This window comes from Neoarius graeffei, chromosome 22 (assembly GCF_027579695.1).
Source record: "Neoarius graeffei isolate fNeoGra1 chromosome 22, fNeoGra1.pri, whole genome shotgun sequence".
Lineage (NCBI taxonomy): Eukaryota > Metazoa > Chordata > Actinopteri > Siluriformes > Ariidae > Neoarius > Neoarius graeffei.
The window spans coordinates 38,505,304-38,521,948 of NC_083590.1; the positions used below are offsets into that span (position 1 = coordinate 38,505,304).

General features: G+C 40.7%; 1 protein-coding gene across 1 annotated transcript in view; it reads left to right on the plus strand.

The window, feature by feature from the left end:
- The window catches only part of ptprua (protein tyrosine phosphatase receptor type Ua), a 489,507-nt gene that overhangs the window by 419,060 nt on the left and 53,802 nt on the right, over positions 1-16,645 (plus strand). The window contains exons 19-20 of the mRNA XM_060904791.1: positions 12,860-12,957; positions 13,460-13,576. Coding sequence (XP_060760774.1) covers positions 12,860-12,957; positions 13,460-13,576 — 215 coding nt within the window. The remainder of the gene's footprint in view (positions 1-12,859; positions 12,958-13,459; positions 13,577-16,645) is intronic.

Consider the following 16,645-nt stretch of genomic DNA (forward strand, 5'->3'; position numbering starts at 1 on the left):
TACAAGTACCTCAGGCTGTGGCTGGACAGCAAGCTGGACTGGACTTGCAACATCAACCACCTGTACAGGAAGGGACAGAGCAGGCTGTACTTCCTGAGGAGGCTGCGGTCCTTTAACATCTGCAGGAAACTCCTGTGGATGTTCTATCAGTCCGTGGTCGCCAGTGTCCTGTTTTCCACCAAGGTGTGCTGGGGGGGCAGCACATCCAAGAAGGACACATCCAGGCTGGACAAACTGATCAGGCGGGCCGGCTCTGTGGTTGGCATGAAGCTGGACTCTCTGGTGATGGTGGCAGAGAAGACGACTATGGACAAAATACTGAACATCATGGACGATGCCAGTCACCCTCTACACACCGTCATCAGCAACCAGAGGAGCCTGTTCAGTGACAGAATGCTCCTTCCCAAGTGCAGGACTAACAGACTTAAAAACTCCTTTGTCCCTCACACCATCAGACTGTACAACTCCTCTCTTGGGGGGAGGAGGGTAACAGGAGGACAGAGGATGGGAAGGAGCAGTAGCCTAGACTGACAATAAACAATACTGGACAATGTGCAATATAATGTGCAATACAATGTGCAATACTTCTTCTGTTGGACTTTTTTCCCCCTTTCCTCTTCCCCATATCTTATTCTTATTCTTTTTTTATATTTGTATTTGCAAATACCTAATTTAATTTATCGAGAAGTTTTTCTCTATTTCTATTCTCTGTTTATCCTGTAATGATGCTACTGGAATTTTAATTTCCCTGAGGGAACCCGTCCAAAGGGATCAATAAAGTTCTATCTAATCTAATCTAATCTAATCTAATCTAATCTAATCTAATCTAATCTAATCTAATCTAATCTAATCTAAGCAAGCAAGATGAAAACCAAGGAGCCTCCAAACAGGTCAGAGACAAAGTTGTAGAGAAGTATAGATCAGAGTTGGGTTATAAAAATATCCCAAACTTTGAATATCCCAGGGAGCACCATTAAATCCATTATAGCAAAATGGAAAGATTATGTCACCATTACAAACCTGACAAGAGAAGGCCGCCCACCAAAACTCACAGACCAGGCAAGGAGGGCATGAATCAGAGATGCAACAAAGACACCAAAGATAACACTGAAGGAGCTGCAAAGAGCCACAGCAGAGATGGGAGTATCTGTCCATAGGACCACTTTAAGCCGTACACTCCACAGAGCGGGGCTTTTTGGAAGAGTGGCCAGAAAAAAGTAATTGCTTAAGAAAACACATTTGGAGTTTGCCCAACAGCATGTGTCAGACTCCCCAAACTGGAATAAGATTCTCTGGTCAGATGATACTAAAATTGAACTGTTTGTCCATCATGGGAAATGACATGTGCGGAGCAAACTCAACACCCTGAGAATACCATTCCTACAATGAAGCATGGTGGTGGCAGCATCATGCTGTGGGGATATTTTTCATCTGCAGGGACAGGAAAGCTGGTCAGGACTGAAGAAAAGATGGATGGCACTAAATACAGGGCAATTCTGGAGGAAAACCTGTTTGAGTCAGCCAGAGGTTTGAGACTGGGATGAAGGTTCACATTCCAGCAGGACAATGACCCTAAACAGACTGCTAAAGCTACACTGGAGTGGTTTAAAAGGAAACATTTAAATGTCTTGGAATGGCCGAATCAAAGCCCAGACCTCAATCCAATTGAGAATCTGTGGCATAACTTGAAGATTGCTGTGCACCAACACAACCCATCTAACTTGAAGGAGTTGGAGCAGTTTTGCCTTGAGGAATGGGCAAAAATCCCAGTGGCTTGATGTCCTAAGTTAATAGAGACAAAGCCCAAGAGACTTGCAGCTGTAATTGCAGCAAAAGGTGGCTCTGCAAAGTATTGACTTTGGGGGTGAATACCTATGCACACTCCAGATTTCTGTTTTTTTAATCTTAATTATTGTTTGTGTTACAATAAAACAACCATTTTCACCTTTAAAGTGGTAGGCATGTTGTGTAAATCAAATAGTGCTAACCCCGCAAACATCCATTTTAATTCCAGCTTGTAATGCGTCAAAACAAGACAAACACCAAGGGAGAGGAATACTTTTGCAAGACACACACATTTATATATATATATATATATATGTTTGTGTGTCTGTGTGTGTGTGTGTGTACCACAACCCTGCTATAATGAATTCTTTTACAATGAACTTTCACAGATTGCAAACTAAGTTTGTGTCCTCAGCCTTTAGTGACAATGAGTCTTCAAAAAAAAAAAAATCGCTGTGTGATGTCCACGCGCATTGGCACTCTGAGTGTGCAGAGTCATTCAGACTAATTACTATGCACCTGTTCCGGATTAGAGTGCAATCACATCATGCACTTATAAGAACTCTCTAAACACACAGGCTTGGCAAAGTATACATGCTGTACCTTGTGTCTCACATTACCAAGCCTTGTATCTGTGTATTGCCTTTCTGGTTTTGACTTTGTTTTACGGTATGTGTTTGGACTCTGCCTGTCATCTTTGCCTCCGTCATTCTGTTTCTACCTCTCTTGACCATTGCCCGTTTCACGAGCCTGCCTTTGTCTTACGTTTTTGAACTGTTTACCTGCCTGTTTATAAATAAACACTCTTCCTGCAATTACATTCGTCATTCGCCTGCTTACGTGACATACTGAGCTATGTGCTCCTCTTCCCACCAGAGACAAACAATAAGTAATCAAACAGCAGTCAAGTTCATAATACGTGTTCCTAATCACTTAGGTGTTGATCACTCATAATTACTGCGAATGGTGATCAAAGGATCAATCAAAGGACAAAGTGACTGCTGATAGCGCTAAACTTAACACCGAGTGAAATTGTCCCGGCAGCGTTTTTATACCCCACCCAGCCCCATGGCATGACATAAATAACATCATTGGTGATTTGCAACACATGAACGAACTGAGTGGTGAAGATTTTGAAAACATCGTGAGTCAGTGAATAGACATTGACAATGATACACCAGTAACCTCTATCATTTCCAGAATAGATGAAGAAATCATCACCTCTGTTTGTGATCCTTTAACTCAATCAGTGAACTGCAATAGTGACACAGAAGGAGAAATTTGTGAAAAGGAGAATGTGCCTAAAATTTCACATGTAACATAAGTGTTTGGTGTGACAAGTGAGTCCATTTCAGTTTTCTGAATTTTTGTTATAACAAACTATTTGCACATTCCCTAAGGAGTTTGTTATAGCAGGGTTGTAGTCTACACACACACACACACACACATATATATATATATATATATATATATATATATATATATATATATATACACACGCACACACACACACACGTGATTTAGGGAACTTGTTCGGGGTTCATCATTCCAGTAATTTGCTGGTCCATTGTGAGGCCTCAGGCTGCAACAACCATCATCCAGTGCAATATGCTGTAGAAACAGGTGCTGTATTCGGAGAGGGGAGGGAGAGTGGCATGGAGACAGCTTTAAGGAGTTATACAAAGGCGAATCATCCAAATTGCAGCCTTGAGATAAATTTTGTGTATGATTATGCATGATTGCTCTACAGAGAAGCTCCAGGTCACTAGAACAAATCCGGCCTTTTTTTTTAATGGATAAACAAAAACACTGCAACACAAGCAGCTACAGTTTTCAAATCCTTACTTGATACACATTTGCATACAATTATTTCCAGGTTACCAGAACAAAGCTGAACTTTATTTAAAAAAAAAAACAACAACATTGGTTTTCAGCTTGCATATAAAACCATCAAATCTTTAAAATGGATTTTTTTCACCAAACAGAAATACCTCGTATCATGGAAAATAAAAATCATATAAAATAGAAATGCAACCCACTGAAAGCATGCAGGGGAGGTTTGACTGCTGATATTTATTTAGTTCTTTACTCACTCCGTTTTTTGTTTTGTTTTTTTTGTTCACATTCATAAGCATTGCATACAGTGGTGCTTGAAAGTTAGTGAACCCTTTAGAATTTTCTATATTTCTGCATAAATATGACCTAAAACATAATCAGATTTTCACACAAGTCCTAAAACTAGATAAAGAGAACCCAATTAAATAAATGAGACAAAAATATGATACTTGGTCATTTATTTATTGAGGAAAATGATCCAATATTACATATCTGTGAGTGGCAAAAGTATGTGAACCTTTGCTTTCAGTATCTGGTGTGACCCCCTTGTGCAGCAATAACTGCAACTAAAAGTTTCCGGTAACTGTTGATCAGTCCTGCACACCGGCCTGGAGGAATTTTAGCCCATTCCTCCGTACAGAACGGCTTCAACTCTAGGATGTTGGTGGGTTTCCTCACATGAACTGCTCGCTTCAGGTCCTTCCACAACATTTCAATTGGATTAAGGTCAGGACATTGACTTGGCCATTCCAAAACATTAACTTTATTCTTCTTTAACCATTCTTTGGTAGAACGACTTGTGTGCTTAGGGTCGTTGTCTTGCTGCATGACCCACCTTCTCTTGAGATTCAGTTCATGGACAGATGTCCTGACATTTTCCTTTAGAATTCACTGGTATAATTCAGAATTCATTGTTCCATCAATGATGGCAAACCATCCTGGCCCAGATGCAGCAAAACAGGCCCAAACCATGATACTACCACCACCATGTTTCACAGATGGGATAAGGTTCTTATGCTGGAATGCAGTGTTTTCCTTTCTCCAAACACAACGCTTCTCATTTAAACCAAAAAGTTCTATTTTGGTCTCATCCATCCACAAAACATTTTTCCAATAGCCTTCTGGTTTGTCCACATGATCTTCAGCAAACTGCAGACAAGCAGCAATGTTCTTTTTGGAGAGCAGTGGCTTTCTCCTTGCAACCCTGCCATGCACACCATTGTTGTTCAGTGTTCTCCTGATGGTGGACTAATGAACATTAACATTAGCCAATGTGAGAGAGGCCTTCAGTTGCTTAAAAATTACCCTGGGGTCCTTTGTGACCTTGCTAAGTATTACACACCTTGCTCTTGGAGTGATCTTTGTTGGTCTACCACTCCTGGGGAGGGTAACAATGGTCTTGAATTTCCTCAGTTCACGCCAGTTCACAATCTGTCTGACTGTGGATTGGTGGAGTTCAAACTCTTTAGAGATGGTTTTGTAACCTTTTCCAGCCTGATGAGCATCAACAATGCTTTTGCTGAGGTCCTCAGAAATCTCCTTTGTTCATGCCATGATACACTTCCACAAACATGTGTTGTGAAGATCAGACTTTGATAGATCCCTGTTCTTTAAATAAAACAGGGTGCCCACTCACACCTTGATTGAAAACACCTGACTCTAATTTCACCTTCAAATTAACTGCTAATCCTAAAGGTTCACATACTTTTGCCACTCACAGGTAAGTAATATTGGATCAATTTCCTCAATAAATAAATGACCAAGTATAATATTTTTGTCTCATTTGTTTAACTGGGTTCTCTTTATCTACTTTTAGGACTTGTGTGAAAATCTGATGATGTTTTAGGTCATATTTATGCAGAAATATAGAAAATTCTTAAGGGTTCACAAACTTTCAAGCATCACTGTAGATGTTTTATAAAGCATTGATAGAGAATTTATATGGAAGCATATTGCTGCCATGGCAGGGGGAAAAAACACCAAATGGATCAGTATCATGTTATAATGTGAAAGGTTTTTGTTATAACATGATGTTTTTCTTGTTTGAACAATATTTTCAGCTTTCACATCTTTACAACATACAATCTTATCATATTAGATGATAAATTGTCCTAATAACAAAATGTTTCACACTACAACAAGATAATTGATATTGTTAGGCTCTAGGGTGAAACTCATGTTTGAAACTCATGTTCTCAGGTCTGTTGAGAATGGAGAAACTGAGGAATATGGCTCATTTGTTCTACTTCATGGTTTGGTTGAGACATGGCAAGATTTTGCTGTTATTGAGCACAATGGTTGATACTGTATTAACTGCCAGTTCACAACCAGAGTTTATATGACGGGGAGTTCACCTCCACCCGAGACCAATTTTTCTCCTTATAAAATGTCATAACAATATAAGCTATCATGTTTTAACATGAAACAGTTCACGCCAAAACAAAAATAGTATATGATTTTATCAAGAAGAGTTTATTGTGGTAATGTTATATGTGTGTATGTTGTTTTAATGTGAAAATATTGCAGTGGTTAGCACTGTTGCCTCACAGCTGGAAGGTCCTGGGTTTGAGCCTCGTTGTCAACTCAGGCCTTTCTGTGTGATGTTTGAGTGTTTACTTCATGTCCGTGTGAGTTTCCTCCCACAGCCCAAAGACATGTACGCTAGGTCAACTGGCTACTCCAAATTGGTGAGCCATAGGTCACATCTATCAGCATTGGAGGAGTTGAGAACCCTATGCTGAGGTGTTACTGGCACTGGCATAATAGTAAGTGGCCAAATATGGATCATGGCATTAGGTTGGCTGAGGCCAACATAGTAAGTACAGTGTCTTGCAAAAGTATTCATCCACTTTGGTGTTTGTCCTGCTTTGTCGCATTACAAGCTGGAATTAAAATGGATTTTGGGGGGTTTAACACCATTTGATTTACACAATATGCCAACAACTTTAAAGGTGTAAATTATTGTTTTATTGTGAGACAAACAATCATGAAGATTAAAAAACAGACATCTGGAGTGTTCATAGGTATTCACCCCCTTTCATATGAAACCCCTAAATAAGAGCTGCACCAACCAATTCACTTCATCTCATCTCATCTCATTATCTCTAGCCGCTTTATCCTTCTACAGGGTCGCAAGCAAGCTGGAGCCTATCCCAGCTGACTACGGGCGAAAGGCGGGGTACACCCTGGACAAGTCGCCAGGTCATCACAGGGCTGACACATAGACACAGACAACCATTCACACTCACATTCACACCTACGGTCAATTTAGAGTCACCAGTTAACCTAACCTGCATGTCTTTGGACTGTGGGGGAAACCGGAGCACCCGGAGGAAACCCACGCGGACATGGGGAGAACATGCAAACTCCACACAGAAAGGCCCTCGCCGGCCCCGGGGCTCGAACCCAGGACCTTCTTGCTGTGAGGCGACAGCGCTAACCACTACACCACCGTGCCGCCCCCAATTCACTTCATAAGTCACATAATTATTTGAATACGATCCACCTCTGTGCAATCAAAGTGTCACATGATCTGTCACATGATGTCTTTATAAATCAACCTGTTCTGGAAAGACCCTGACCCTGCAACACTACTAAGCAAGCAACATGAAAACCAAGGAACCTCCAAACAGGTCAGAGACAAAGTTGTGGAGAAGCATAGATCAGGGTTGGGTTATTAAAAATGTCTCAGACTTTGAATATCCCACAGAGCACCATTAAGTTCATTATAGCAAAATGGAAAGAACATGGCACCACTATAAATCTGAGAAGAGAAGGTCGCCCAGCAAAACTCACAGACCGGGCAAGGAGGGCATTAATCAGAGATGCAACAAAGACACCAAAGATAACACTGAAGGAGCTGCAAAGATCCACAGTGGAGATGGGAGTATCTGTCCATAGGACCACTTTAAGCCGTACACTCCACAGAGTGGGGCTTTATGGAGGAGTGGGCAGAAAAAAGCAATTGCTTAAGAAAACACATTTGGAGTTTGCCCAACAGCATGTGTCAGACTCCCCAAACACATGGAAGAAGATTCTCTTGTCAAATGAGACTAAAATTGATCTTTTTGGCCATCATGGAAAATGTCATGTGTGGCACAAACTCAACACCCTGAGAACACCATTCCTACAGTGAAGCATGGTGGTGGCAGCATCATGCTGTGGGGATTTTTTTTTTTTCATCTGAAGGGACAGGAAAGCTGGTCAGGACTGATGGAAAGATGAATGGCACTAAATACAGGGTAATTCTGGAGGAAAACCTGTTTGAGTCAGCCAGAGACTTGAGACTGGGATGAAGGTTCAACATTCCAGCAGGACAATGACAGTAAACATACTGCTAAAGCTACACTAGAGTTGTGTAAAGGGAAACATTTAAATGTCTTGGAATGGCTTAATCAAAGCCCAGACCTCAATCCAATTGAGAATCTGTGGCATAACTGGAAGATTGCTGTACACCAACACAACCCATCTAACTCAAAGGAGTTGGACCAGTTTTGCCTTGAGGAATGGGCAAAAATCCCAGTGGCTAGATGTGCTAAGCTAATGGAGACATAGCCTACCCCAAGAGACTTGCAGCTGTAATTGCAGCAAAAAGCGGTTCTACAAAGTATTGACTTTGGGGGGTATGAGTACCTTATGCATTCTCCAGATTTTTTTTCATCTTAATTATTGTTTGTGTAACAATATGCATGTTGTGTAAATGAAATGGTGCTAACCTTCCAAAAATACATTTTAATTCCAACTTGTAATGCAACAAAACAGGACAAACACCAAGGGGGATTAATACTTTTGCAAGACACTGTAATTAAGTTGTCTTTACATTTTACAAACATCCGTCTATCTATATATTGCCTGCTTACTATGTTACTAGATTTTTAACCCATATTTTGCAAGTAATTAGCTTATTATCACTAACAGATGCTTGATAAATTTGTAGAAAGCACACATAGTGCTTTATAACACTTACAAATGTAAATAATGATTAACAGTTTAGTTTGAGGGCATTAAAATCTTTCATCTGGCAGGCATCCGGGCTTCCTAAATGAAAAGATACAATTGGCATGGGGCTCCATGGTCATTTTAATATAAATACACAGAGCATTCAATTCCATGCTCCAACAAGATATAGATACCTTCATATAGACTAGTCTCCGCCTTACATCGTATATTATCTTGCAGTATCTCGGGCCAATTACAATACATCTTCTTCTTTATAATGCCCAAATTAATTATTTTTATGCTTTCAAACTAGTATTCAAATCAAATATAGTAATGCATTGACCTAATTTTGGGAGGCATGGTGGTGTAGTGGTTAGCACTGTAGCCTCACAGCAAGAAGGTTCTGGGTTTGAGCCCATTGGCCGACAGGGGCCTTTCTGTGTGGCATTTGCATGTTCTCCCCGTGTCTGTGTGGGTTTGCTCCAGGTGCTCCAGTTTCCCCTACAGGCTAAAGACATGCAGGTTAGGTTAATTGGTGGCTCTAAATTGACCGTAGGCGTGAATGTGAGTGTGAATGGTTGTTTATCTCTAGGCCCATGTTTACAATAGACCGTATCAGCGGATCATCAGATTAACGTTTTTAAAACGATTAGTGTGCACACAGCAACACCAATACACGATTTGCGTGCACACAGCAACACCAATACACGGATACGCTCGGCTCCGCAGGCATCCTGCGCTCCAAATCACTCCGCCCTGAACAGCGAGTGCCCTCTGGAGGGTGCACACTCCGGCCTTGCGCAGCTCACAGAGCGCGCGAGTGAAGTGCACAAGCTGTGATTCGGGACTGAGCCGCTGTGTGTGAGATCTCAGTGCATATCACTTACCACTTGCAGGTGGAAGGATGGCAAGCCTAAAGACAATCATAACTACACAATGGGCAGTATTTGCATCAGTATTTGCAGTATTTTCATACTTTTATACTCTTTAATGAAAGGTGATACAAGGCGGAAGTCCACGACGTTTTTCAGCAGTCGCGTCACATGACCAACGCCAGCGAATCAGGAAGGTGGATGTCACACTGACGTTGTCCAATGACGACGCCAGCTAGAGCTCAGCACAGCGTATCCGCGTATTCTCAATGTTTACACAGCACCGGAGCTGACACGATCTGGATTGAATACGTGGACGCTGGCGGATTCCCGTTTCCCGGCGTTTCCCGGACAGTGCATCCGTGAAGAAAACGAGACAGATACGGTTTAATGTAAACTTGGCTTTAGAGCCACCAATTAACCTAACCTGCATGTCTTTGGACTGTGGGGGAAACCACACAGAAAGGCCCCTATCTGCCACTGGGCGTGAACCCAGAATCTCCTTGCTAACCACTACACCACCATGCCACCCGAGAGCATCCCAATATATCTGAATTCAACCCAATTAGAAATAGTATCATGCTGAATTGTTGAAATCTTGAAAACTCTAGGATCCAGATCAAAATCTGAAGAAGGTGGAATTGTACCAACATGCTGGATGTTTTCCAGAACAATATACACTACACTTCAAATCACATTTGCATGCACAAATTAAATGTCTGAAACTTTACAAAATAATTTATTTAAAATTAAGCATTGTTTGGAGCAAGTATATCAAGCTTGGGTAACACTTTATTTGAAGGATCCCAACATTGTGCCTTTATAACACATTCATAAGCATGAAATAATAAATAATACTAATAATGTACAAAGCAATACTGGATAATTTATGAAAGACTTGTCAAAATGCAAAAATGATATTAGAGATTTCATGCAACTTCGTCTTTACATTGAAGAGAAAATCATCATGAACTGACTGTACATTTGTGTATATATATATATATATATATATATATATATATATATATCTTGCTATACTGTAGATATTGAGGCACTGCCTAAAAGCGGGGCTCCTGATGAGTGTATGAGCAAAATAGCTGCAAGACCACAAAATCAACCTGAATAGAATCATAATATTATAACATATGAACCACTGAATTGTGTAATGTACTGAATTTCATGTCAATAAATTGCAGCATTGTCTTGTGACAGTGAGACCAATAATGAGATATGCATCACAGTTGTAAATACATATTTATTCCTTTCTTTGACACTGCGTGCCATGCGCCAGAAACAACACTACGACATTTATTATGGTATGACTCTGCTGGGTGGACATCAGTGAACCAGCGCTTTCACTTTACATCATTACAATATGGTTACGATTGAATATTATCAGACATAAGTACTAATCGATATTGATCCATGGTAGTTTTAGATTATCTAAAAGAAAGGAAAGATGCTCAGAATGGATATTGAACTATATAATAATTCTGTTTACACCAGCGTGCAGAGTAAGAAATCGTTCAGGTAAAAAAAAAAATGCATACCATGGAAAGATATGTTGCCTGCTATGAAAAAAACCCAAATTTTTTTCATCAATATTTTATGTAAAACGTGTTAGCAAATAATCTTACATTATTTTTTCAAAAGCAAATTAAAAATAAGTCCTGGATAAAAACCCATCTGTCTTATGTAAATAAAGATACAAATTTCATTGTCCGGTGGTCAGGTGTTTATGAGATTTGTTGCCTGGCACTTACGATCGGGTTCCCTGTGGTGGTACACGTACCTTGTTCATTCATACATCTTATGGTCGCAAAAGCCATCAAAAATTAGGTCAGTGCATCCATCCATTATCTGTAACCACTTATCCTGTGCAGGGTCGCAGGCAAGCTGGAGCCTATCCCAGCTGACTACGGGCGAGAGGCGGGGTACACCCTGGACAAGTTGCTAGGTCATCGCAAGGCTGACACATAGGCCAAGTTTACATTAGACCGTATCTGTTTCGTTTTCTTCGCGGATGCACTGTCCGTTTACATTAAACAGCCTGGAAACGCCGGGAAACGGGAATCCGCCAGGGTCCACGTATTCAATCCAGATCGTGTCTGGTCCGGTGCTGTGTAAACATTGAGAATACGCGGATACGCTGTGCTGAGCTCTAGCTGGCGTCGTCATTGGACAACGTCACTGTGACATCCACCTTCCTGATTCGCTGGCGTTGGTCATGTGACGCGACTGCTGAAAAACGGCGCGGACTTCCGCTTACCTTTCATTAAAGAGTATAAAAGTATGAAAATACTGCAAATACTGATGCAAATACTGCCCATTGTGTAGTTATGATTGTCTTTAGGCTTGCCATCCTTCCACTTGCAAGTGGTAAGTGATATGCACTGGGATCACACACACAGCGGCTCAGTCCCGAATCACAGCTCGTGCACTTCACTCGCGCGCTCTGTGAGCTGCGCAGGGCCGGAGTGCGCACCCTCCAGAGGGCACTCGCTGTTCAGGGCGGAGTGATTTGGAGCGCAGGATGCCTGCAGAGCCGAGCGTATCCGTGTATTGGTGTTGCTGTGTGCACGCGAATCGTGTATTGGTGTTGCTGTGTGCACACTAATTGTTTTAAAAACGTTAATCTGATGATCCGCTGATACGGTCTAATGTAAACCCCACCTAAATTGACCGTAGGTGTGAATGTGAGTGTGAATGGTTATCTCTACTGTATGTGTCAGCCCTGCAATGATCTGGCAACTTGTCTAGGGTGTACCCCGCATCTCACCCATAGTCAACTGGGATAGGCTCCAGCTTGCCCACAACCCTGCACAGGATAAGCGGTTATGGATAATGGATGGATGGATGAGACGTTGGTGTTGTTGTTGTTTCATTTTTTTTGACACAGCTTTCTTGCCATTCATAAAACAAATCCTCTAATGAACATATGATACTGTAAGTGAAAATTTGTGTAACTTAATTATTTTATTAATGTCAATCAATTTCAAACAAGGACGTCCACAGAGGAATTTGATCAGTACATAAACCTGAGAAGAAGCAAGTAAATATACACATGATATCATCAGACAACTGAAATTTTCAACATTGTGTGTGTGTGTTCATCGTCTGTAAGGGTGATAGATGATGTCTGTTCAACGTCTGCCGAATTGTTGTTGTAATGATATTACCAACTTCAGAAAACAATTTACACAGCCTCAGCTGAATCACTGCATCTGCATTAGTCTTTTTTTTGTTCTACCTGCTTCCTGTGTCCTTTATCTCCCTCTGCATCTTCCATCCTGTCAAAACATTTCTGATCATTACCCTTTTCTCTATCCACCCTGCCCTTTATCTCATTCAACAGCCTCCTCATTTGTCCATTTTTTTTCCTCCAAAACATTTTCCGCTACCTCAGCCCTCTTTCTGTCTTTCTGTAGGGCCCAAACAGGACATGATCTATGATTTCTGGCGGATGGTCTGGCAGGAGAACTGCTACAGCATTGTGATGATCACCAAACTGGTGGAGGTGGGAAGAGTGAGTATAGCATTCCAATAACCCCATCTGCAGCTCCTTCTCCTTGCATTTAATGAGCGCCATCCATTACTGAAGCAGCTCCATCTCTCATCGTTCTTGCTACTTGCTCCATCACTCACAGTAACTGTCAAACAGGTTGACAAAGACAATGCATTTCCTGAGATGAGCCATGCCAATGTGTTTTATTTCTGAGCTCCCATAGTGCAGCCATCTCCTCTGCAGTTTGGCACAGCTTCGTGTCTTCGTTTAACTGAAATTGATGACTGAAAGATTTGAGTGCTCTGACGCAAATTGTGCAGAGACATTTTGCTAAAGTAATCAGATTCTTAATTACAGAAGCTTGTATACATTGTTTTTTGTCAGTTATACGTTTAATCAAGAAACTTTTGAAACATATTTCATGCAATGTTGACTTGAATCATGTTATGGTTGCTTATTTCCAATGAGGTATATTTTAAATAGAGGTTTGTTCTGTCTGTGTGTGTGTGTGTTTTCCTTGCAGGTGAAATGTTGCAAATACTGGCCTGATGATAGCGAGGTATATGGAGACATTAAGATCACTCTGCTGAAGACTGAAACATTGGCTGAATACACAGTGCGCACCTTCACCATGGAACGGGTTAGAAGTTCAGCAAATTCTCTCCTGAATGGCCGTTGCCAAAGCTGTTGAGTGAATGCTCGTAGGGAAAAGAAAAAAAAAACTCTCAAAACTGCTGTCTCAGGTTTCAGTCTTTTGTCAAGAGTCCCAACAAAGGCTTAGCTACCCATGGCAGGAGTCCAAAAGAGCATAATTTCCCCTGCTCTATTGGTGGGAAGGATAGCTTTGTTAATTCTCAGACACAAACATTAGCCTTGTCCTTTATGGCTCTTTATGTATGAGCATAGCAGTTTAAATAATTGCGGAAGCTGGGCTCAAACGTTAGCATCGACCTTGCAGATTTGTTAACCCTTATATCAAGCAATAGGTGAGACTCATCCAGAAGGTTGAAATTCATAAAATATTTTTGAAAGATAGTTTTGACTGGAAATATATTGTAAAATGCAACACAAATGATGCTACTTTCCTAATTATTTTCCTGTTTGTAATATCCTCAGAGTCCCTATGTACATGGGGATGTTTTTAAATATCTAGGTTTTACCCCTGCATTTAAAAATAAAACCTGTCTATCAAAATAGGGTTTTGACAAAAAAAAAAAAAAGTAATCGGAAAATTTTCATATGAGCACACCAGCCTATTAAGCAGCAATAGTATGTTGTAATGTGTGGTAGAAATGGGTGGAAATACACAGCATACATCAAACTGAAAGGGTACTTGGTAGATTGCATTGCATACCTCTGCCAAGCCACATATTATCAACATCAAAATCACATCAATTGAACCTAGGATAATACTAAAGCTGTACACCAAATTTCATCAAAATCTGTTCACTATGTTTTGAGTTACATTGGGAACAGTAAAAAAAAAATCCTGGATCTGCATACCTATCCAGAATTGTATTGAAATCTAATCAATTGTTCCTTGGCCAATGGCCCACCTATCCTCAAAATTTCATCAAAATCCATTCACTACTTTTTGAGTTACATTGGGCAAAGGCAAACAAACAAATGGAGGTGAAAACATAGTGGCTTGCAAAAGTATTCATCCCCCTTGGTGTTTGTCCTGTTTTGTTGCATTACAAGCTGGAATTAAAATGGATTTTTGAGGGTTAGCACCATTTGATTTATACAACATGCCTACAACTTTAAAGGTGCAAATTATTGTTTTATTGTGACACAAACAATAATTAAGATAAAAAAAAACAGAAATCTGGAGTGTGCATAGGTATTCACCCCATTTCAAGCATTTTGTCACATGATTGGTCACATGATGTCTGTATAACTCAACCTGTTCTGGAAGGACCCTGACTCTGCAACATTACTAAGCAAGCAACATGAAAACCAAGGAGCCTCCAAACAGGTCAGAGACAAAGTTGTGGAGAAGTATAGATCAGGGTTGGGTTATAAACAAATATCCCAAACTTTGAATATCCAACGGAGCACCATTAAATCCATTATAGCAAAATGGAAAGAATATAGCACCACTACAAACCTGACAAGAGAAGGCTGCCCACCAAAACTCACAGACCGGGCAAGGAGGGCATTAATTAAATATGCAACAAAGACACCAAAGATAACACTGAAGGAGTTATAAAGATCCACAGCGGAGATGGGAGTATCTGTCCCATACCGGTAATAGGACCACTTTAAGCTGTACACTCCACAGAGCAGGGCTTTATGGAAGAGTGGCCAGAAAAACACCATTGCTTAAGAAAACACATTTGGAGTTTGCCCAACAGCATGTGGCAGACTCCCCAAACACATGGAAGAAGATTCTCTGGTCAAATGAGACTAAACTTAATCTTTTTGGCCACCATGGGAAATGCCATGTGTGGTGCAAACCCAACACCCTGAAAACACCATTCCTACAGTGAAGCATGGTGGTGGCAGCATCATGCTGTGGGGATATTTTTCATCTGCAGTGACAGGAAAGCTGGTCAGAACTGAAGGAAAGACGGAAGGCATGAAATACAGGGCAATTCTGGAGGAAAACCTGTTTGAGTCGGCCAGAGATTTGAGACTGGGATGAAGGTTCGTGTTCCAGCAGGACAATGAGCCTAAACATACGGCTAAAGCTACACTGGAGTGGTTTAAAGGGAAACATTTAAATGTCTTGAAATGGCCTAATCAAAGCCCAGACCTCAATCCAACTGAGAATCTGTGGCATAACTTGAAGATTGCTGTATACCAATGCAACACATTGAACTTGAAGGAGTTGGAGCAGTTTTGCCTTGAGGAATGGGCAAAAATCACAGTGGCTAAGCTAATATTGCTAAGCTAATAGAGACATACCCCCAAGAGACTTGCAGCTGTAATTGCAGCAAAAGGTGGTTCTACAAAGTATTGACTTTGGGCGGTGAGTACATATGCACACTTCAGAGTTCTGTTTTTTTATTATTATTATTTCATGTTAATTATTGTTTGTCACAAAAAAAAATGGACCTTTAAAGTAGTAGGCATGTTATGTCAATCAAGTGGTGCTAACCCCTCAAAAATCCATTTTAATTCCAGCTTGTAATGCAACAAAACAGGACAAACACCAAGGGGGATGAATACTTTTGCAAGACACTGTAACCTCCTCCAACAAGTTTGGTGGAGGTAATTACAGGCAGACAGGGTCATTATTGGAATATCCATCATCATAAATGGTAAGACAGAAAACTAGGAAATATGGCTCAGAAGGAAACTGCATGAAACAATTGACGAAACTCTTCAGTGACACAAAGGAAAAGGAGGAAATAAATAGACAAAATAGTTAAAGGCTAAACTGAGAACAAGTGTCACACAATAGGTAACAGAACAGAGACAGGAGCAAAGACAAAGGCATGTGACAGTGTCAACAAAAAGCACATGGAGTAAACCCAAAACAAAACGTGACTGCAGCACTCATTGCACTCCGGTGACTATCATAACAAATGTCTGAAGAATAATATTGAGTTTTAATAATTAACAAAGATGAAATGCAGAAATGCACTCTTTAGCGACAATAATCATCCTACAGATGGCTCCTTCACCCAGGTCTCATAAGCAAAAGCTTTTTTTTTTCAGTCATGCTTGGACACTTGCAGCAATGCTTTTATGGCTGAGGATT